The 24,693-nt window shown below is 42.4% G+C and overlaps 1 protein-coding gene across 3 annotated transcripts in view; it reads right to left on the bottom strand.

Moving 5' to 3' along the window:
- NPY1R (neuropeptide Y receptor Y1) overlaps window positions 1-24,693 on the bottom strand; it is a 226,269-nt gene that overhangs the window by 43,377 nt on the left and 158,199 nt on the right. For all 3 annotated transcript variants that reach the window (XM_078677008.1, XM_078677010.1, XM_078677009.1), the window contains one exon: window positions 1,910-2,758. In XM_078677008.1, the coding sequence (XP_078533134.1) occupies window positions 1,910-2,605 (696 nt within the window). In that variant the 5' untranslated portion in view covers window positions 2,606-2,758. The remainder of the gene's footprint in view (window positions 1-1,909; window positions 2,759-24,693) is intronic.

The raw sequence follows: 24,693 nt of genomic DNA on the forward strand, positions 1-24,693 counted from the left end.
AGGCTTCATCAAATCATAATCCAAGAGGACACCCTCAAATAGATCTCATCCTTCCTCACCGGAAAAACCCAGAGTATCCACCTTTCACCTTGGAACTCAAGAACACCATCTGCGGCATCCCTCAAGGCTTGTCCTTCAGCCCTATGGTGGTCAACACCTACATGACCCCCCTTGCCATCATTGTCAGAACCCATTGACTGAACATTATATACTATGAAGGCTACATCCAGCGTATCATCTCTCTGTTAGAAGACCCATCCACCATGAGGGCCAACATTCCATCTGTGCATGACTAGCGTCATCAACTGGATGTAAAGCAACTGCTTAAATCTTAACACAGACAAAACAGAATTTTCAGATCTTTGGAAATAACACCTCCCTGTGGCAATACTCTTGATGGCCCGCAGAACTTGGAACCGCAATCACTCCCCCAGACCACACCCAGAACTTCTGCATTATCCTGGACAGCAAACTCACCATTAAAAAAACAGTTCTACATAGTCTCTTCTGCTTGCTTCCTCACACTTCGCATGCTCTGAAAGCTCTTCACATGGCTGCCAGTCAACAGTGGGCATACCCTCACTCAAGCCCTTGTCACTAGTCGCTTGGACTACGGCAATGCACTCTATGTAGGAATTACCCCTAATCTCCTGGAGAGACTAAAGACCACACAGAACTCAGAGGCAAGACTCATCCTTGATCTCCCTAAATGGACCCACATCACCTCACACCTCAAGAAACTCCTCTGGGTCCCCGTCCACAAAATATGTTAATTCAAGATGCTGACCCACACCTACAATACCCTGCAAAATCAAGCATTAGCATACATAAACCACTTACCGATCTTCCGTCCAACAATCCAGACACCTGCACTCCACCTCCCTCTCCCTCGCTCAAACCCCCCACATCCACAGAAGCAACAGTGGAAGGCGCTCCTTCTCCTACCTTGCCATGAAGCCCTAGAACAGCCTCCACCTCCAGACCTCACACTCTCTTAAGAACTAAAGAAAGGGACTCAAGATATGGTTGTTAAACTGATTCCAAATGAGCAGCATGGCTCTCATTGCCTGGATACCCTAGCCAGAGAATAGCTGTGCTTTACAAACCCAGTCTGATTGAATGATTGATTATATTGATTCTTTTGCACCCTCAAGTGCTGAACTTTAGTTTTGATTTGCTAAACTTATGTTTCTACCCACTTTTTTCAAGAAAGAGTAAATACAAAGAATACAAATGTCTTGTATATCAGTGTTGGGTTGGTGCTGTTTCATTCTTTAAGCACAGCTTATGTCATGTCTAGGTAGGGAGAAGTTGTGTGTTCTTAAATGGTACATAATATATTCCTAAACATGTGTGAATTTCCAAGGCATTACAACTTTATGCCAGTCATCCATATTTGCACCATGTACCCATGGCTATTCCCATATGATGTCTCAAGGCACACCCGCTTTTCCAACCCAGTCATAATTCATTTATGCCAAATGCATGCATGTGTTGCACACGGTTAAATGTATGTCGAACACTTACATGGAAAATATTGTGAAGTTTGCCATTTTGTTTTGTGAAATGTATATACTTTAGGGCTCTGTACGTTAGGATTGATTTCATTTGTCGAGACTAATTTACAAAGGGGTACATCTTTGTGGAAGAGACAACTAGTATTTTAAAGAATTTTAAGTGAGACAAATAGTACTTGACAAAACACCTATAAACTGTGAAACATATTAAACTTAATTCAATTCACATAGCACACACCAGTTTTGCCGCTGTATTACATATGTGTTCAATCCCCTGAAATCTAACTACCAACTAACGAATGGGTTGACCAAAATGATTATTAGACATGCTTATTAATCTTCGAGCTAATACAAATTATAACCAATGTTAAGTAATGTATTCATAATCTTACCTTTACGTAGCAAATAAATATGAAACAAAGGGGTCCAAAGTATTGTATAACGGCAAGGGCTGTTGTAAAAGACAGTCTCAAAGTCTCTGAAGGAAATTGATCCATGCACACAAAATTGCCCTTCCAAATGTCAATGGTTACATTGACAAAGAGATCATCTGTTAAGACCTGATACATCATGAAGGGCAAAGACGACACAAAGGCAAGAACCCAAATTAGACCAATCCCAATGCAGGCATGTCTGTTATTTGGTCTCCATCCTCTTGGGTTAATGATGAGTTGATGCCGTTCGACAGCAATAAGGACCAAAGAGAAAACAGACACCGTCACTGAGACACACTGCACAAATTGATTCATCTTGCACATAACCTCCCCGAAGATCCAGTGATCCATGAGGGTGTACACCAACGTGAAGGGGAGGCACATGATCGTGACCATGAGGTCAGAAAAGGAGAGGTTGACGATGAGGATATTTGTAACATTGCGCATTTCCTTTTGCTTTAGGATGATAATTATCAACGCCAGGTTGCCAGAAATCCCAAGAATAATGACAGCACCATATACAAGAGCCAAGACAAAAACCATGGCTATTGGCATTTGACACTCAACCGAGTCATACGTCAGATCCGTTTGATTATTTCCAGATAAATTCAGAAAGGTTGAGAGGTTTCCAAGATATGGATTGGGTTGATTCATTTTTGGTCTTCTCAATGTTTTCTTTTCAGTCCTTGTTTCTTTCGTGACAATATGTCTCAAAATAAATTTCAGAGTTTGTATTTCCTAATCATGCTGCTGGTCATCTCTGAAACTTCGGACAGAGTCTTCATTGCCATTCTTGTTCTACAGCACCTGAAAGGGAACATTGCATAACATTATTTATCATTCTTGTTGATAATTATATAGTATTAATGTTACAAAATGCAATGTCTCTAGAAGCAATGATTTGATATCCATTAAAATAACTAAAAAAACAAACACAAAGTAGAATTTAGGATTATTTTGGAAATGTATAAGGGAGCAACATTCAGAGGGGCGTGCTATATTGTTACATCCATCTTCGTATATTATTGTTATATCAGACTTGGTCGTAAAGCGCTCTGTTAATTTGTTAGCTCTTACATTCTAATTTTTTCCATGACTCTTTATGACTCCCTTCACCAGTTTTCTTAGCTTCATAATATACTATGTTTAATACAGTCAGAATTAATCTTTCAGAATTTATTATGGTCTTTTCAGTGCAGAGCATCCATTCTTACTACGCATTTGTGACAAAAGGTCTACTTCACATAGGGGCTTCTTAGAAAGTTGGGATTTTACTTCCAGAGGGTTTCTGCTACATTTACAAACAATTTTAGACTTTCTTGTAATTCTCAAATAATTCTAGGAGTAGTTGTGAAAATCTGTGAATGTCACAGTTGTTCAGGAATGCTCTGTTGTCAATGTTATAGGAGAAGATTTGCAGAGCGCAACTTATAACGGTGTCTTAGCACTAGCTTGGCAGAGAGAATATGTGAGGAAGGAGGAATCTAAAGCTTAAAAAGCCAGATTTTAAGGAGCCTTCTGAAAACCTGTAGAGAGGAGGCTGATTTGATATGTATTGGCAGGAGATTCCACTGTTTGGTTGCTCCAAAAAGGAAGCTGCTTCCACCCCGTTTTTTTTTTTATATACCTGAAGGTGATAGCTTTTTAAGCTCTCATTGAACTGAGGTTTCTATTAGGGATGCACCATGATATGGCTTGTCTCAAAAATGCTGGTCCTGTATCATGCAAGGCCTTAAATGTAAGGCAGGGAACATTGAATTTAATACGATTCCCAGCCGTCAGCCAGTGTAAATCTTTGATGGCTTGGGAGACTGAGTGGTGTTTAGAAAGACCAGGAAGTAATCTTGCTGCAGAGTTCTGCAGTACCTGAAGTTTCTTGATATATTGTGCCTGAAGGAGGATGTATAGGCCATTACAGTAATCCAATTTAGAAAGGATTAAGGAGGATTTAACTATTTTCCTAAAGTTAATGGGGAGAAAATGTAGAATTGTCTTTATGATTCTAAGAGTATTAGAGGAGGATGCAAGGACTGCCTTAATTTGCTTGCTAAGATTTAGATTGTCATCATAGAATCACCCCAAGACTCTTGGCTTTGAGGGTTGGCGAGGGCAACTTGCCAATTTCTGATTGCCAGCTGACACTGGACCACAATTTGAGATTGTTTCCTAGGAGGATTACCTCTGTTTTTTTAGAGCTCAATTTGAGACAGTGTCTGCTCATCCATGTACCAATTTCTCTCATATAATTGTGAATTTGCAGGCTGCTGTAACTGGCATCATTCGCGGCAGATAGAACAATCTACGTATCATCTGCCTAAGAGGTGATGGAAAAGCCAAAGGATTGAATCAGGGTGGCGGGTTCAATAACATATGAGTTAAAAAGAGTGGGGCTGAGCGAAGATCCCTAAGGCACTCCACAAGGCAGGGAGAGGTATTGGAGCTGAAAGTATCCAATTTCACCGTATTTTCCTTGTTTTTTAAGAAGGATTTCAGTAACTTCAGAGCCATACATTTGATGCCTAAGGTCTCCAGGATAGAGATTAGGGATAGCTGGTCAACAGTATCAAAAGATGCAGAAAGAACCAACAGGATCCGAGCAGATGTTCCACCTTCATCTAAAATGATCCTGAGTTCATCTGTGGCTTTAATTAGAGACGTCTTGGTACTGTGTGCTGATCTGAACTCAAATTGCATAGGGTCTAGAAGGTTATTCTCTTTAATGAATTTAGTCAATTGACTATTCATGATTTTTTAAAATTATTTTAGCTGGGAAGGCGAGTCTGGAAATGAGTCGATAGTTGGTGGGATCTTCTAGGTCAAGACTGGCCTTTTTTAAAAGAGGATGAATGGAAGCCCTCTTCCAAGTGAGAAAATACCTGTTTTAAACATGGAGTTAAAGATGCTTTCCAGAGCCTTGGCTATTGGTTCTGGGAGGGATTTTAGCACTGAAAGGGGCAATGATCATCTGGGGATCCAGATTGAGTGGTCTAGATGAGATTCTCAATATGTGATGCCGTAACTGGTGTGAAGTTGGTCTGAGAGAGGCTCGGGAAATGTCATTGGTCATATTGTTGTTCTCAATGCTGTTGACCACTTGTGGATTTCAGGTATTAGGGTGGTTTAATAAATTATAAATGTGGTCAACTTTCTTCCTGAAATTTTGGATGATGGTGTCACAGAAGATTTTTACTATTAGAGGCTCCTTTTATTTGTGGTTGTTTTGTCAGCTTGAAAAGTTATCTAGCAGAGTTTTTGGAGGATTCAATTTGGGAAGTAAAAAATTTTGCTTTTATTCAGCCAGCAGGACTTTGTATTTGGATAAAGAAAGCCTGTGTGTTTCCTTTCATGAGACTCCTGTTGAAATCCCCATTTCCTCTCTTGTCGCCTGCAGTTTTGTTTTTCTAACTGGAGGGCCTCGGAAAACCAAGGTGCAGAGGGCTTTTTTCTACATTGATTGACCTCCTTTGTACGCACTGTTAGGCTGAACACATTGTCTAGCCAATTTAGATTATCCTGGATAGCTAGCTCAGGATTGTCCATGGGGGGAAGGAGGGATTGCATAAGTTGTAGCTGTAGTTGTTTGCTATCTATATTGGTGCATGCTCTGTAGTCGGTTGTACCTATCTTTTATAAGGATCTGCTATTGACTCGGTTTAACGTAACTCAAAGAAAATGGTGGAATGATCAGACCAAGAGAGCGGTACAAGATGTAGATCAGCAATTGATTTATTATTAGAGAGAATGGCATCTAGTGTGTGGCCAGCAATTTGGGTAGCATTGTGTACTAGTTGGGGCAGACCAAAATCATTCTTAATTTCTAGTAGCTCTGCGGTATCTTTATCTTTTTGAAACTTTAGGTGAGAATTTAAATCTCCAAGGACTGTGAAGTCCATATTACAGCTTTTTTCTCCTAGCAGGGTGCTAATGGAGTTAAGGAAATCACTTCTAGGGCCAGGTGGGTGATAGATGAGGTATCCTCTAAAAGATTTGTTTTTGGTTAATTCGAGCCAAAAGGATAGGGATTCACAGCCCTAATCTTGTCTCTATGTATATCTCAGATCCTCCCTCCTCTTTTGAGTTGGCAGTCCAGTCTGTGCAAGGTGTATCGCGTAGGGATAGCAGTTAACAGCTCCGGTGTCGAGGGTGATATTTGTCCATGTTTCCGTGACAAAAATAATATTAGGCTTTTGTGACTCAATGACATCAGCCATTTCAATTGCATGCTTTAGCAACGAGCACGTGTTAATAAGAGCACAGCGGTATAGGATTGACGTGTTTTTTTAATTTGGTTCAGGGTAAGAATCCTAGGTGGCACCAACGACACAGAGAGACCGAATCCACAACCTTTACAACTCTTGCTGTTTCCTGACCAGAGAAAGGGCATATTGAAGCAACTGCAGTTTGTCGCACAGCTGTTAAGGGCTAGAAGTTCCTTACATGAAAAAACTGATTCTGCAACGGAGGTCTGGAAGAAAGCCGGACGGGGTTCCTGTGCTCGGCGCAATCAGGGTGCGGACAAGCACAGACAGGCTTGCCTTTGGCATGCCTTTGATGCGCCAGCGGTGCACCCCCTAAGCACGTCTGCTTGGTGGACGCGCTTATCCTAGTTTTAAATAACCCTGCATGTGAGGGTGGGTATGTCTACATGCCGGCGTCGGAGCACAAGCCTAAAAGTATGTGGGCAAAGTAAATGGGAACAAATGCAGGGCCCAGAAACCTTGCTTGCCCTACACAGGCTCCCCAGTGAGGGAAAGTACTGGAAAATAGTATAAAGATATAAAAGATGCAAAAATAGAACCATAAATTATTAAAATAGGGCACTTGACCCTTTCAAGATGGCGCTCGGGAGAGAGTGGTGGAGCCAGGCAACTCCATAGTTACCTGTACTGTGTGACTAAATCACTCAATGCCTTCAAGGAAATAAAACTGCAGAAGGTGAAATGCAGATAGCAAAGTACAGACTCACATGTGCTCATCAGAGCTGCGCAGATGCGTTGATTCCGGTTTCAAATAACCCTGCATGTGAGGCTGGGCATGCCCACACACTATGCACTCCTGAACAAGTAAATGGAGCAAATCCACATTGAGGTTACATAAGTGTCATTTGCGAGGATTTATTCCTTTCCTTTTCTTTGCTTAAAGAAGAAATATTTGGCTCCCTTACTATTTAATTTTGGGTGTTCCCTTCTGTTTTTCCACCCTGTATGCAAAATTGCTATTGGCGATGGCAAGAGTAATTATGTGATGGTGGCGGTGACATCTGTTATGGCTAGTTGGATGTCTTTTACAGCAAAGGTAAGAATAGATTTCACAGCTCTCAACTCCTTCAACAGTCCCAGCAATGAAAAGATAAATCAAAGTGGGTGAGATGATGAGATATTTGATGTAGCTAATGCCATCTTGGCCCTTTGAATACCTCACAAAACAGCCTTCCATTTTATTTTCGCCACTCTTGCTGTGAATATTCAAAAACACATGAGAAAGGCGTCAAACATACTGCATTAAAGCATCTTGCTAACAGCTATATTGCTGAATTTCATTTTCCACAGTCTAAAAAGTGTTTAACTGTTTACCCACCTGAAGTTTTAGTGCTTTACTTTGTCATGATGGATAGCTGCATATATGTTTCGTTAAAGAATACAGCAGTAAGGGCTATCAAGCTAAGAGTCATGTATTTTTTGTGGTCATGTAACAATTCCTCTTAATTCTCTGGTACATGGTTCAGGCCAACATCTGAAAGCTGTCTATGACTGTAGTGGGAGCATAGCAGATGTTCTTGAGCACATGGCATCAATATGAATCTAGAAATGTACACAATGAAAACCAAACCTATATAGCCCCACCTGGTTGAGAGATCTGTGTAAGAAAGTCTATCAATGTTAAATGATATACAGTCCTTTTTATGAAATTTGTCAGACATCTCATAATGTAAAATCTCTTCCTACTGTATTTTTCAAGGGGTTACACCATACAAAGCCACTTTCTATTTGTATTTGATGTGGAGGTCCTGATTCACAAAGATACTAATGTGTAGTAAATTAGGAGTGTGGAGTCTCTGTACTCGTGGCGGATCAGTGCAGAGATTCCGCCCGGGTGCAGAGACTATGCACTTGTAACTTCACTTCAAGTAAGTAACTTTGTGAAGTGGGCCCAGAGAATACATTAGCAATACCATTATCATTTAAGATCAATGGACTGCCTGTGTTCCTTAAAAAGATTAAAAAAGCCATGTAAATGTCCAGTATTTGTAAAGCGCGAACAATTACCCAAAGGTGTCAAGGCACTTGGGGCCGTCAGGAAGATTAAGCAAGCTATTGCCCAAAGTTACATGGTGCTGAGCTGATCTGCTGCAAGCGATCGAACCATGATCCCCTTTAGGGGCAGTGGAAGGATACTCTGCCCCCTAGGCCTAGTGGTGGTGTCTCTGAGGGATCCAACAGGGGCCAAAAACATAATTTATTTTTTAATTATACTGTGATACTGTGAATTTGAGGAGGATCCGCAGTAAGATTTAAAACAAAAATAGGCCTCAACCCTTTTAAAAAATGTTTTTAAAAAACGGGTGGTCCAGGGGCTGGTGAGTTCAGTGCAACATATTTTTGGGGGGAGGGGGCTTTTAGCCTTCCTCCATAAAGCATTTTTATGCCCCGGGAACCCATACCCTGGGATGATGTTAGTATTATAGGGAGGGCGACATGCTGCTCCGCTTCCCAAACCTAATTACGGCCCTGTGGAAACCATCCCCTAGGGCCAATCTCAATTATTATTGGGAGGGGGTGTGTGGCACTCCTCCCCGAGCTCCAGTACAACTACAGGGATCCCATCCCTGGCCATATTTTTCTATGGGGAGGGGAAAATTGGGCCCCCCTCCCTGAGCTGTAACCCGGCCCAGGGACCCAATACTCCAGCGCCTAAGAAAAGCTGTGTCCCGATGACCCAATCATCTGGGTCACTCCTGCTCAGGGAATAAAAATGTGACTTCCTGTCCACACTTTCCTGGGCAGGCAGCACAACTGTGCACCCACACAGTGGGAGTAGAGGAATAAACTGCTCCCGCTTGGGTGGGAACAAAGGAATGAAGCTGGCTCTCACTGGTACCCATGATGGATGTGGGGTGGAGAGCCAGCAGGGGCAGAGGGACCTTGGAGCTTCCCCAAGAGCACCCAGTATTACCATCTTGTGGGTGACCCAGGTGGGCACCGGAGCCCTCATGAGAAAATGATGGTCTACTCCAGCGGGCACACACTTTGGGACAGGTGCTGCGGGGGCCACGGAGTTGGAACACCCAAAAACAAATAATAAAATGAATAATAAATAACTAGCGGTAGCCGCTCATTTATTATTCACTGCTCCAATCAAGGAGCATCATATAATGCTCTGCAGGAGCTTTTTTTAAATATTTTTTATCCAGGTGGTGCCTCTAGAAGGAGCAGGGTCATCACCAAGCATTAGTTTAAGTGTTGTAGAGGGCTACAGGGAGCACCACAGCGCCTCAGCAACATTAAAAAGAACCAGTCTGTTTCCTGGGTCATTGAATCTATGACACAAAGAGAGCTTGATTTATATTTTATTAAAACACTCCAAGCTGGAGCTGTATGCTCTTCAGCTGGAACCCAGGATCCCCTTGTGGTTGGATCTATGGCTGCACTTTGTGGTCTGAAAATTGTTAAAAAAAGACACAAAGACCTACTTAATTTTTTTTTTTTTTTAATAATTCATTTTGGAAAATATTTTGGAACAGTCACCATTGTTAAACATTACAATGTGTGAATTAAATAAATAAACATTTGGATATAGTTATTGGTGACTATTTGACAGAGCCAATAGGTCTGCTTTATTAATGTTTTATGTGCTGACAACTTAATAAACCCAAAAGGTTTGCCGCATTGTTTATTTTGATAAGTCTGCCCTTTAACAAAGCCAGTAATATTGTTTTACTTAAAATGACACCTTTTATATTGTTAATGTAATAGTCGGCTACATGTAGCAATGGGAGGTTTGACACATGGCAGGCCACAGGCAAGGACATACACCTAACCCTGTGCCATCCACTGTAAAGAATGTGCATGGCAAGCAGGTGGGTGCCTGCAGGAGTAGGTGTGTGTGGCGAGAGAGTTTGCTGCACTCTGGGTTTGGACGCAGCGTCTGGTCAATGACCGAGGTGGGTCTTGTGAACCCAGACTATGGTTATAATACTTGGCAGCTCAGCTACAAAAGGTAGTGAGGTGGCTGCATGAACATGGGAGATTACTTGAGGGCAGACACCAACGGTTTACCAATGGGAACCTTGGGAAAATACTTATGCCAAGATGCTGGGAATCTACCAAGATTGCAAGGGGTCCTTAACTACTGCTGGACATACTACCTACAAAAAAAAGAATACACTTACACCCAACACATCGAAGACATAACTGATATGGCTACTGGACCTTTATAAGTGCAGTGGACTAGGGCTAGTTAAATACCTGGGGGAGAAAGAAGCTTGCACTGTTGGTAAATCTGTAAAAAAAAAGTGGGTATCTTAAAGACTATCATAACTTAATGCAACACTACAAACTTTCCGAGGCACTGTTTGTAGTACATGGGTCCTTTAGAGCTACGGCAGGTGTCAAAGAAAAGGAGTGCTGTGACATCCATTCACAGGTAGCTACAAATGATCTACATGCTTGGTGGGGGTAATAGGCAGTGGCGGCTTCTCTGCTGAGGTGGGGGAGTATCGCCCCACTGCTTTAGGCAGTGAAGAAAAGGAAAAATAAAATGACCATAACCCAACATTATTATCATTTTATTTGTTCCTGCTGCGGCGTCTTGGTGGGGCAGGCGGGTGGATCTGCTCTGTTCTGGGAGCAGGGGGAGGAGTAGTGGGAACTATGTAAGTGTGCATTACTGTTTGCCCGGCCCTCTCAAGCTGGCCAAACATTCATGTACACTTTCCATGTTCTCCACCCAGACTACATTACTCCCGGGGTGGAAAACATGCTCAGGCTCCCATTTACTGACTGAGCGCCGAACCATGATACTCAGAGCGATCACAACACTGCATTGCAGCGTTGTGATTGGCTGTGGGGAGCCTAAGAGCTCGAGTGCTTCCTGTTTCCAGAGAAGAATCACATAAAGAGCACGGAGGTGAAGGAGGTGAGACAGCGACCAGCCAGCAGGTAAGTGATTTTATTTGATTTTTTTAACCCTTCCTCTCCTCCCTCTCTTCCCTACTCCCTGCCCCACTACTGCTTCCCGGGAGCAGCTGCCACTGGAAAAAAGGCTATAGTGCTAATGTGCTGAGCACCTCATGAACACTATAAGTGCTTGTTAGATGAGCTTTGGGACAATTGTTCGACAAACATTGATAAACCCACTGACGATGAAGACTGGGGCGAATTCTAGGCAGTGCCCAAGTGTTTAAAGAAATGATCGCTTTATGCTGATAGAATTCAATTTCTTAACACTTACATCACGCCCTGGGGAGTCAACAAGCTCGACTTCAGACCATTAGTGCATGGCCCCAGAAGCAATTAATTGGACACAGATTTATTTCACATGTTCTGGGGCTGTTTGATTCTGGAGCCGTATGGAGAATAGATTGTACTTTTTTACCATACCCCAAAAATAAGAAAGCAATTGACAAGTGTGCCGACCTAGCACTGATCATAGCGAACAGTAAACCGCGATGAGCTGGAGGGCGGCGATCGAACCCAGCTGGATTAAGGGAAAATATTTGATATTGCAGTAGTCTGAATAAGAAAGTATGCTATGAGATGTGGAGGCCACATTGAGAAAGAGAAGCTAGTCTTCAGTTCAGCGTGGCAGACATTCCAGGGAAGACATGGACAACATCCTGCTTGGATTCTAGAACATAGGATATGATCAGGTTACACAGAGACGGGGGCTCCTACATGGCAGTCTGTGATGGCAGGGAAAAGATACAGCTATCGTTCACCTGCCGCGACTTGGTATCTTCCACAAAACATATCAACATGATAAAATATTTCTGGATTTACCCTAGAGGCTAGGTTTTTTTTCTGGGTTTACTCTAAAGGCTAGGTTTTTTACAATTATTTGTAACTCTTGCTACTATAACAGATGCACGGTATCACCAGCAATGGAAGTGTGAAATTATGTCATGAATGTAATTGCCCAAACTATTATTAGCAAAAAAGGAATCAGATGCCCTGTACATATACAGTGCAAAGTTGTTCTTTCAATCGCACTTACTATCATGGTGCTGTTCAAAATGTCTGACAATAGGGTGTATATGATCTCTCTTGGTTAGAGCTCTTTTGTGTTCTAGTACATAGATATTCGCACAAAAAGAGTACTGCCTACATACCACTTGTAGCATGGGTAAGTGAGAACATGTACATTAAAGCAAGCTGTACATGAGATGCATTTCCTGTTCTGTAACATTTCTCTAGTGCAGAATGTGGCGCACATTCTTTTTTATTTCTCTATATCTTGCAGTTTTGGGTTTTATGGTAACCTTTTTGGAACTGTTCCCAGTGTGTTTTATTTCTTGCTCTAAGTGGCTCCTAACCTCGAAGTCTTTCAAGGATTTAGGTCTTCTAAAAGTAAAGGAAGGATTGAAACCTAATCACTGACCAAGACAATCATTAAAAGGAAGAATGTTCCAATTACGTTTCAAAATAAGGTTCGCCTCCGTGGTTTCACACCTGCAGGCAGTGTTGATTCCGATGATATCACCTTGTTTGTCTTTGTCATCAACTTAAGGAATCAAGAGTTGCTCGGCTTAGTGTATGGCTTCAGCTAGTGCATAATAAAGGTGCCTTTTCCTCTAGAAAGATGCGGTCCTCACGGCAATTCCATCGTGGCCAAGGAGTTCTCAGTAAGGGATACTGCACTCAAGGCCTGAGGGATGGTGTCTATGGGCAAGTGGGAGACTGCCTTGGGCGCGCCAAGACTGACCATCCCACGCGTTTTAAGATTTCGAGGTGTGTATGAATGGATGTAAGTCAAACTAAAACTTCATAACATTAGGATGTCCAACCAAAAATCTTGAACCTCATCAGGTTTTGTTGGTGGACTAGTAAATTATCCACCACCACTATTCCAGATGTTTCCTGTTTCAGATGATTTTTCTGTTGTATACTGTGAAAATGTTGGGGAAAAATATTGACCTTCCTGCAGCCATAGGACTGATTTGAAAAATATTATCTACTGCAGAAAACGTAAGTTTATAAATGTAACGTGTCAATGTTTATTTTTGTAAATGAAACACATCATACAATGAATTAAACTTGGTATAACACTAAAATAAAGAAAAGTCATGTGCGTATCAATTAAATATTACCATTCCTGAATTCTGGACTTACAATAGAGAGATAGCCAACTAGTTTCGGTGACGTTGTATCAGCTAAGATCCAGAAGTCACTTCTTTCCCGTTTTATTTAGGACAAAGACCCTTAACATGGACTGAGCGCCTCGTACTTACTTACTATCCTTTCAACTTGTGCTGCCGAGTGCTCTGTGTGAAATGTTAGCCCATTAAAATAAAATTAAAAAATATATATTGTAAAATTCAAGATATTATATTATGTTAATCCTCTAAGTTTATATTATTTTGTAAACAAATAGAGAAATAAAAATTCGTTGACACCCTCTGCAGCAGTTGACTCTAGTACATCACATAGAAATCAGGCACAAAATACTGGTGGCACAGCATGCATTTCAACAACTTGAAGTACTAAGCGGAGGCAACTTATGCCTCGATCGGTTTATGTTCGTCCGCACATTGGAAGAGAATCTATTTCTCAGAGTCTGCTGTGATGCAAAAGGAGCGATCATGCTCTCTGCGTGTATCTGTTAATTATGTTGTAGACTAAAATTGCATCCACTCTGCTCTCGAATACAGGCGATAATAAACCTGCAAATACCTACTGTGCAGAACACAGCAAACAAAAAAATACAAGAATGATGGGGCATATTGATTACCCCTAACTAGTTGTTGGCAGTGAAGACTTCCACACCTTGAAAATAACAGGACCTTTCCATTTGTGGAACCCAGGGCGCCCTGCCTTATGAAAAATTGTTTGAAGGGTGAATGAGCCACCTTTGTACAAAACAAACAGGCATATTGCTCCAACATACAAGGCGTGATATTCGGTTTACAGTGAATAACAACATACTTATTGGATATCTTAAAGTTTATATCACGGTCTCACAAGACAGATTTTCGAAAGAGCTTATTAAAGGACATACTATATATTACCATTTCAATCACGTTTTCAGGCTTGTCTTGTCTGTCCCTGTTCACCACCTTCCCCTTATTCCAACTGTGTGCATGTTCTGATACTTTCTGTTTCTAATTCCAATCTATGCCCATAGTCTATCTTGTGTCTTCCAATATCTTTCATGCCTTTCATTCCGAACCAGGAGCTTCACTACTCCCTCACACTTCTTTTACTGTCATGTTTCTAGACCATGCCACATATCTCTTCCACCTTATCCATGTATCACGTATTCCACAGTTGGCTTTCGAGTTGCATTTTTTTGTCCCTACTTTGAATACGTCTCTCTAGTTCATTATAACTAACTCAACTCCTTTTATTTCACAACTTTCTTCTTGTTTCGGTGTCGAAGTATATTGTTGTCCTAAGTGGCCACTGAAAACATGCAGGCAATCCTGTAAATACAACTAGGTCTGACCTTAATTGTTATTATACGTGCATAATCTTACATCATCTCTGCACTTTTTGCATTAAGCAACATTTGGCTTTATTTTTCCCTTTAAGATTCTGCTTTGAGCAGAAACACAATAAAACATCTCACTGAGAGACGATTTATGCTGGAACCAGTTTGCTGCGGTACCTGTAGTAACTTTTCGAGCCTACAAAAGGGATGTGAACACTTTTATTCACCTCGCATGATTTTGCATAATTTTCAAAACTATAAAATTGTGCATCTTCCGCACAACCCTGAACACAGCTCTCTGTAGCGGGTTTGTAATTAACAGAACCAGTAGAGAGAGTCACAGGTGGGCAGCTGTTTCTTCTATGCATAGGCTCAGCACTTGCTCATTTCTTCAAAGTCTACCGAACCTCTTCCGTATCTTTGTATCATATTCTGCCTTCGCGTGCCTAATGAAACACATTATCATTTACTTGAAAATAGTTCATTTGCATGGATTTTTAATTTCTTCGTCCTCGGCTCTTGGCTTACTGGTCCAACACGTTTGAAAGGCTACGCATTACCACTAATGCAAAAGGAACAATTGATGGACAGAATGCAGAACAATGTCAAGCATTCACCACAGTAGAGAGATCTGGGCTTAAATCCATTGTTTTTTGCTCACCGTGCCATTCCAGTTTGGACCCAGCTGTATGCAAATCACTCTTGACCCTGTGCCTCATGGGAACAGTCTAGTCTGAACTGGGAGGCCAGGTCCTCCCTGGACTGGAAACAAGCATCCTAGGACCGGTTTCGGGCTGTGTCTCGGTGACATGGTGAGCAAAAGAATGATGGATTTAACCCAGATCTCATGACTGGGGTGAATGTTTTGATTTGTTCTGCATACCTCCATCAATTGTGTGTCTTTTGCATTACCACTAGACAGAAGCTTTCTCTCTCCAGTGAAGGGATTGTTACATGAGATGTTGGTCCAGCGTGGCACGGCCCGAGATTATGTTTTTAACAATAGCATTAGGGTGGATGTTTATAGCTCAGAAGTGAATAAGTCCTCAGACTCAGCCAAAACAGTTGGACAATGAAATCTTTCAATCCTATTTTATGGAGATGGGTGCTGCTTAATAGGGTGTACAATATGGCATAGTTTGGATATGATAACATGCATGGTACTGCATATATGTATATATATATACACTGTGGTGTGGAGCAACGTGCTGTTGCATTTATGTACAATATTTTGATTCAGTACGTTTTTGTTTAGTATGGTTTGGTGTGGAGTTTATTGGTGATGCATTATTGTCCTATGCCAGAGTGTGGCTTACTGTATTTTAACATCAAGTGCAATAATGTACTATGACAAGTAGTGTCTTAATGTGTGGAAATGCGCACTGTGGTTTGTTTTCTGTGTTAACTTTTGAGGGATATTTAGATGTGTTTTGGAGTTGAGTGGTGAGGTCTTCCTATGATGCTGGGTAGCACTGGATGATATGACGTGCTACACTGCAGTGTGTTTAAGGGTGATAGTTGGTGTTGTGTGCTATCATATAGAGTGCTAAGGTGTAGTCCAGTTTGTTATCCCCATATTATTGTCTTTTTTTATTGTCATCTCCCAAGTGTCTGACATTGGAATATCATTATCCCTTGAAGCATAGTGAGAGAAACTTAAATATTTGAAGGGTCACCTTAATTGTCACCTTTTTCTGGATCCGATTTTTGACTGCATTAGGACTCTGCGCCTGTTAGAAACTGGGTTACTGGGTGACTAGAGTGTGAGCCCTAGTCAAGCAGCAACCACTATCCTAATCAGGCCTAGGCACGAGCAAAACCCAAATTATACTGTGCTCAACTCTCTGGTAGCTTGGCACAAAGAAGTCAGGCTTAACTTAGAGGCAATTAGTAAAGTATTTGTGCAACACTTTAAACAGTAAAACACCACACAAAAGCTCCCTCACCAGGTTAGTAAAATAGAGCAGAATTGAATAAATAAAAAGAGAGCAAAATGACAAAAGCCAATTTTGTAGAACTGAAGTCATGAATTTGTAAAGAATAAACTGTAAAATTGTGCTTACAAGTGTAAAACGCTAACCGCAGATATCTGGTCAGGCTCGACAAGTCAAATATTCAAGCCAAAAATGATAAAGCATGGGTCAAGTACAGTTCAAAATTAGTCTCATTGAAGGTTTATCTCTTCAAGTGTTGTGCTAAGGGTCTTGTTCACATTGGAGAGGCCTCAGGGAGCAAGGAGAGTATTGCAGGTGGTGGTTAGCGCAGAGGGAATAGCAGGCTCAGCGATGCAGCGATGCAGATGAGCAGTTTGGGGCTTTGCGCTGGCTCTTCCCTGTGTGTGATCAATGCTTGCTGTGTGAAGAGGTGGGATAGCAGCTGCTTACTCTGATTTTCGGTGTGAGCAGTGCAGCTTTGGTGAAAATGGGTATGTTTGCAGTCGTGAAGAGCCCAAAAGCTTGATTGCAGGAGCTTGTGAGCCACACATATCGTCCAGCACCTGAGAGGCACCACTTGGGGGTCAAGAGCGCAATGCAGCTGGGTCCAGGAGCTGTTGTGGAGCCTTTTATGTCCCTGAGGCTCAGCTCAGTAGTCCAGCAGACTAGCCCTTAAAGTCACTCTGGGGTCTTGGGTTCAAGATTAAGTTGCAGCTCCTCTTCTTTTTCCCCAGGCAGAAGAGGAGCAGGTCAGCACAGTAGGACAGCAGTTTCTTTAGAGTAGCAGTCCAGCAGAGTGGCCACAGGTCCAGAAGTGTACCGAAGAATAGGGTCTGAGGTCCTCCTTTTTTACCCTGGTGCCCTGGTTCTTTAAGAAGCTTCTAAACAGTGGCTTTGAAGTGCATGGAATATCCTCCCTCCCCTGCCCTGACTTCAAGCTGGCTGAACTGACCATGTAGGGTTGTTAGGCCCTTATTGTGAAGGCAGAGCACAGGCTATTCAGGTGTATACGGGGCTGTGCTCAACTCCACACCCAATCCTGCCACTAGATGTCCCACTCAGGCACACCTAATCACTCTATCATGTGACTGTCTGGGAGGAATTCACGAAGTCTGTCAGCTGCACCCTTTCATGTGACCCAAGGTAGGCTACAGGCACAAACGGGCTTAGGATAGAAAATTGGAAGCTTTCATAAAGTGCCATTTTCTAAATTGCAATGAACAATCTGACTTTATTATTAAAAAGAGTTTATCATTGCAATTTCATAGACACCAAACATGACATTGGCACCAAATCCTAATAGCTAAATACAGCCTATTAAATGTAATAAGAAATCCTCAATGTTCTTCAATGGGAAGTGTAGGCCTCAAAGTAGTGAAAGTCGAATTTAGGAATTTTTTTTCACTACCTGAACATGTAAAACTTAAGAGTACATGTCCAACCTTTTGATGGCACAGCACCCTTCACCATGGACTACCTAGGGCTTACCTTAGAGGGGATATATATGTAATAAAAGGGGAGTTTGAAGTTTGGCAAGGAGGTTTAAGTACAAGTCTACATGGCAATTTAAAACTTGACTCAGGCTGCAATGGCTTCCCAGGGACATGTTTTATAGTGCTACCTAGGTGTGGGCACAACCAGTGCTGCAGGCCCACTAGCAGCATTTAAATAACATGCTGTGGGCACATGCAGTGCCATTTTACTAGAGACTTACAAGTAAATTAAATGTGGCAATTATGTATAAACCAATTCCACCATGATTTAAAGAGTGAGCACAATCATTTTATCACTGGTTAGCAGTGGCATAGTGCTCCTAGTACTATGGCCAACAAAAATAGGTTTAGCAAAATGGAGGAAGAGAGGCAAAAGTTAAGGAGCAAGACCACCCTAAATTTGACAGGCCTAACAGTGCCCTTTGACACTGCTATTTTCACCACAAAGCGTGTGACCTGGCCCTAAATTAGTGTTGATAAATGTGTTTCATGCAGTTTGTCTATTGAACTTTCCTGTAAGGCCGTGGTTGACACTGTAGAAATTGCCCTATTGGAGCTGAAGTTAAATGTCATATGAAGGCTGCAGTCTTTTTTTACAACACTCACTATTATGACACACATCTATAATACCCAGGAGCACCACTGTGCCCTGGCTCAGTTGTAATAAAAAATACAAGGGATGGAAAATGCTTTTGCCATTGAAAAAACATATTTTGACACATCAAAAGGTACCCCAAAAGGATGTCTTGCAAGCCCACAGAGCAGGGTGAATGATATATAAAAATGCAAGATGATATATAAGAAATAGATGCCCTCACTGTAACTGAAGGCCTAAAAGCTGTTTCCACTGTTGAGTTTTGTATTAGACTTTCACTCAACAGGCCTAGAAATAATTAAAATATTTACTTCACTTCTCTACTTGGGAAAATGTTGTAAACATAATTTAAAGTTATTCCCCCTCCTAGTTTTAAAAGTCTGATTTACTGATAAAATAAGATTTTTGATAACTTTAATGGAAACATAACTTTATAAAAATTTACTTTGGGCTACCCAAGCCAGAACTGGCTTAACATTGGTGCTACTACTCTTCACATCCACACAGGCCAGTAAAAATTCATGAATGGAGTTAATGCACTCACTCTCCGAAGTGAGCCTTTGGTTAGCCTCTTGGTCAAGAAAGTCAGTAGTGTTGTCAGCAACTGGCCACTTACACTCTGCCATCTGGGACAGAACAGCTGTCAAAACAAGAGACAACCGGTACACTTCTTCTTTTGACTTGATGATCCCACATTGTGATGACATGATCTGATCTTATTCTTTCCCAGTACACTCTTAGACCCCTTGGTCCCAACCCCAGCAAGAGGGAGGACCAGTTAGGACCCTGACTGAGGGATGGTGACCTTACGCAAAAAAGGGGAAGACTATGTTCCTGCCTAGAACTGTTCCAGATGGAAGAATGGTTCAGCCATCTTGAATTTAGGGTGTTGGAGAATTGTTGCAGTAATGTGAAAAAGTAGTGCTGCAAAAGGAGGTGGGAAGTAAAGTATACAGGACTGGCTAAGGAAAATTCTGCAATTACTTTCTAGTGCAAATGATAAGACTGAAATTTCAGTTTCACATCCTCATAACATTCCTGGGAAGGCTACATTTGAAGAAGAAAGCCCTAATGGAGCAAGGAAGACTCCTTGCATCTAACATCTGCCTTTTACCCAAAGACTGAAATTGGGGCCAGATGTAGGTAATTCTATTTTACCGATTCATAAATACCGAATTTTACCGATTCGGTATTTATGAATCGGTAAAATAGAAGGGGGGAGATTTAGGTAAATTCGGTAATTGAATTACCGAATCTGTAAAAATCGGTAATTACAGAATCGGTAAATACCGATTCGGTAATGCCCATTGATTCAAATGGGCCTTGAAGCCCATAGGAATCAATGGGCATTACAGAATCGGTATTTACCAATTCGGTAAATACCGATTTTTGCAAGGGTGCAGGGGGTGTCACTTTGACACCCTCTAGCACCCCGAATACAGGCATGTGTGCCATGTGGCACACAGACATGCCCTAAGGGCATGTCTGTCTGTCACATGGCATAGGTGTGCATGCACACATGTGCATACACACCTGGATTCGGTATTTTACCACCCAATTGAATTGGGTGGTAAAATACCGATTCGGTAAGGCTTTTGGGACTCAGAAGAGTCCCACCTACATTTGGATTTACCGAATCGGTAAAATTACCGATTCGGTATTTTACAGAAACGGTAAATTTACCGATTCGGTAAATTTACCGATTCTGTAAAATAAATGCACCTACATGCCATTTCTTAAATACCGGTCGGTAACGGCCGAAATCGGCCGTTACCGACCGGTATTTAGGCTCCTACATCTGGCCCCACGTCCCTAAGGGTCAGCTGGCTAGCCTGCTTGCCTGCTCCAGGGGCACAAAAAGGAGAAGGAATACTGACTTCAAGAAGGCCTAACTTACCATAGAGGGCTGGGTGCAGCCGGAACCCTAGATGGAGATAGCCCAAGCGTCTTATAGTCCTCCATTGATCTAAAAACACCAGGAGTGACTGAACAAGCTCTCCCAGCAGTTGGAAAAAGAAGGACTTAGATAATATTTGACCTCCAAGGACCAGGATGAGGTGCTGAGGCTTACTCAGAGAGGTCACATCCAAGGTAAGAAAGAAAACCAGGTTTATTTTTTCAAAGCTTTTTGCTGGACAACCAACAGGTTCAGTGAAACCTCACAGAAAAGGTATCTGACCTTGTGGAGTGCTGCAGTGATACACCTTCCAGATTGTCAACACACAGGTTCAGTGGAACCTCACAGAAAAGGTATCTGACCTTGTGGAGCACTGCAGTTCTACACCTTCCAGATTTTCCACACTGGAGGATTTTGAGAAACAAACGAGTGACCAAGGGGATCATTTAGAATTTGGTTGTCAGGTTTCTCTGTCACAGTTATGCTAGAGTACCTTGCATGTCAAACTAAAGCCTCATCTACCTCATTTAGAGATGAGTGGACCATCAACTTTCAGTTGATGAGCCCCCATTGGCCCCATGGACCAAGACCTACCTCTAATAGGCACAGAATTGAGTGGTCAAAGTAAAGACTTACAGCCCACTCTATTTAGAGTGGAGATCTGTTTTATTTTTAATTCCTTCACCACCAAGAAAAACCTAGTGTTGAGGGACAGAAAAGAAATTATGACCCCCACACCCTGAGAGAAGCCTCCCAAGGTGTATGGGACATTAGCCTTTGTTTTGTCAGTATCAAAATCCCAATATGGAAGTTTGTTTTTGAATAACAAAAATGTTAAAAGTTTGGTGGACACCCGTCATAATTGATGATCGGCATCCCACCAAAGGTTTTGTACCTTGAACGAAACTGCCATGAAACCAGTTCCAATCAATATACAGAGACCACCACTGAGCCAGTGGTGATCTCTTAATTTGGCAGAGGGTAGTCTGTCAGGTTGACTTAATGTCCTCCACCACCCTGGTGAATGGAGTGCTATCAGTCAAACTTTAATCTGGCCCTAAGTATTAAGGTAAAACACTGAACAAGTGGGCGAGGTGGCAAAGCAGTAAAGAGGCAGCCCCGAAAGGCTATTAAATCCAGCTATGTTCCACTTGAGCCTATTGTCATCAAAACCAATGGCTTCAGCTTGAGCTTAAAGATGATGTATCTGAGTTGAAGTGACCCATGCTAGCTGCGTCCTTGAATCCTGCCTGAAAAAGATTTCTACTTCCATTTCAGAGACTATGAGCCTCATTTATGAAAAGTGACGCATCGCTGCGTGAAAACAGCGATGCGTCACTTTTCACTGCGCCCTCCTTGCACCACCAATGATGCGTCATATTTACAGTATGACGCATCATTGCGCCAGGAGTTACAGATACGTCAGTATTTCTGACGTATCTGTATGGCGCAAAAGTGGCGCATTGCTGGAGTGTGTCACAAAAGTGACTCAACTCCAGCAATGTATCCTTTGACATGGGCCAAGCCCCATGTGAAAGGGCCTGCATCAGTCTTACACTTGCTGTGAGGCAGGCGTAAGAAATTGACGCATTTGTGTCCTAGAAGTGGCACAGTGAAATCCCATAGATTTCACTGCGTCACTGCGTCACTTCTACGACCCTATCTTGCGCCAATACGCCCTCTTGCATACATTATACCTGCCTCAGGTATAATGTGGCGCAGGGGTTTACAAAGTGACGCATCTACCTAGATGTGTCACTTTGTAAATATGGCGCAACAAGGCACATTTTTTACGCCACTGGTGCGTCACAAAAAGTGACGCACCAGCGGCATAAAATTGACGCATAGCCTCATAAATGAGGCCCTAAGTTCTCAGGTAACAATATTGACTGGATGACCCACTTGAAGTATCCAACCTCTGCTACATTATGTTTGACCTAAAGTCAATCCTAGGTCCCCTTCTACCATGAACTGTTGTGTTTCAAAGGTGATTTAATGTTGTTACATGCTGTTTGCATTAACCTATATGTATTTAGTTTTTGAGTTGTTTTATATAGCGCTAATTAAATTTGAAGGTCTCAGAGCGTTTTATAATGGGAAATGTTTACATAAAAAGTAACAAGTCTATACAGAGCAGCTGAGTCAATCAGATCAGATCAATGGTTGAGCACGAGGGAACACAGATATTGAGGAAGAAAATGTAGGGGGGACTGGGGGTAAAGAGACTGTCAAGTTGGATGGTAGATGACTCACTAGTTGAGATGCTGGTTTAGGAAGAGTCCTTTAGTTGTCTCTTGAAGCTCAAGAAGGAAGGGGGTTGTTCTGATATGTACTAGTATGGAGTTCCAGATCTTAGTGGCAATTCTCGAGAAAGAATGTGCCAGTGTTTTTTGTTTGGTTTTGTTTGTAAGCAGAATGAGAAGTAGGGTGTTTGAGATTCTTATGTTTCTTGTCTGACTTCCCTGTTTTGTTTTTTGGTGAGGTAGGCTGATTTCCTAGTGTTAAGAGCTTTATTAACCGCATGCGTGCGGGCGGAATTCCGCTCGCACGCTGAGATATGCGAAAGCGCATGTTACGTGACGAGCTGGGCTCGTCATCAGCGTAGCAGGAGGCTACCTCATGACGAGCCCAGCTCGTCATCAGCGTCGAAGGGGTTAATGTTAATGATATTGAGACTTGTAGAGTACACTGTTACCCAAGGATGTCCTGGCACTATCTTCATGATCGTGACCTACTTGAAGCCTAGTTGCAAAACACCTTTCAAAAGGCCAGCTAGCTCAGAACAGCCCAGATGGAAAATGGTAGTTCCTACAGGCCTTGACAGTGCCTGTAAAGAAGCTTTTAGCTCCTCAGTTAGCTTATTTAAATGTGGGTACTACCCAGGTTTTAGTGCCAGCCGACTGAAGTGCCCTGTTGGGTACATACCAATTAAACGTTTGTGTGAGATAAGATGGGCTTATGCTGTGAATTGCCTTGTAGGCAAGGCGGAGAGATTATGGGGGATATTCTCAAGAACATGTGATAACTATCTCAAAATTAGCGTAACACAACTTTCAACATCGCAGTCTATTGTGGAAAAATAACACCGTGTTAACTAAGTATTCACAACACGGTGGTACCATGCGGTAGTCTCACGATAACGCGTCAAATGACCGAGTTAAATTCAACATGGCGTGGCAAAAATGTGGTACAGGAACGCAACAAAAGTTGTGATGAGGCCAATTGTGTTACAAAAATCTGCAAAAACCAGCACCAGGCCTGTGATCACCTTAAAAGTAGAAAAAAACAGGCACACAAATGCCAAACAACAATGAAGCACAATGGATGTTGCGGAGCAAGTACGGAGGACAACCAGAACCCCACAAGCCCCCCGGAGGACCTGCTTGGGACCTCGGGGTCAGGGAAAGCCAAGGAGAAGAATAGTAGAAAGAAGCGGTTAAGTCCGCAGGAAAACAGGATACTGATGACGGAGGTGGTAGAACACCATCAACAACTGTTCGTCACCTACACTGTGTCATTGGCAACCAAAAATGGACTATGTCATCCATCGTGGACAAGGTGAATGCAGTCGGAGGGCTGAAGAGGACAATGGAAGAGGTCAAGAGGCGCTGGAATGATGTCAAGTTTAAAACCAAGCTGATACTCACCAACAACCGGAAGGCAGCAATGCAGACTGGAGGTGGAAGTCCCGCGCCACAGGAGGAGCTGGACAATATGTAGGAAATGGTGTCCACAGTCATCAGTGGGGAGATGGTGGTAGGAGTTGGGAAACCGGACACTGCTCAACATGACTGACATAACAGCACCAGGGTGAGTAACGACCAGGGACTGGGGGACAGGGGGAGATGGGAACAATAGCACACATGTACAATTGAGTTGAAAAGATCCGCGGACAAACCATGCCCCAGTCCCCAACTCCCACCAAGAGACCAATGTACTCAAGTATGCAACATCTCAGCACTGCATAAGCACAGAAGTCAAAGAAACATCGCATGAAAGAGAGACATGGCAGCAAAATCAGAGCTGCAGGGGCGACTTCCCCGAATTGCAGCACAGACACATAACATGCAGAGCACATTAACACTGACAACAGTGTGGTACAAACCGCAACACGTCCACAACAGAACACAGGACACAACTGGTGCCACTTGTATGTGGACACTGGCCAATCATATTTG

This window comes from Lissotriton helveticus, chromosome 2_1 (assembly GCF_964261635.1).
Source record: "Lissotriton helveticus chromosome 2_1, aLisHel1.1, whole genome shotgun sequence".
Classification (NCBI taxonomy): Eukaryota; Metazoa; Chordata; class Amphibia; order Caudata; family Salamandridae; genus Lissotriton; species Lissotriton helveticus.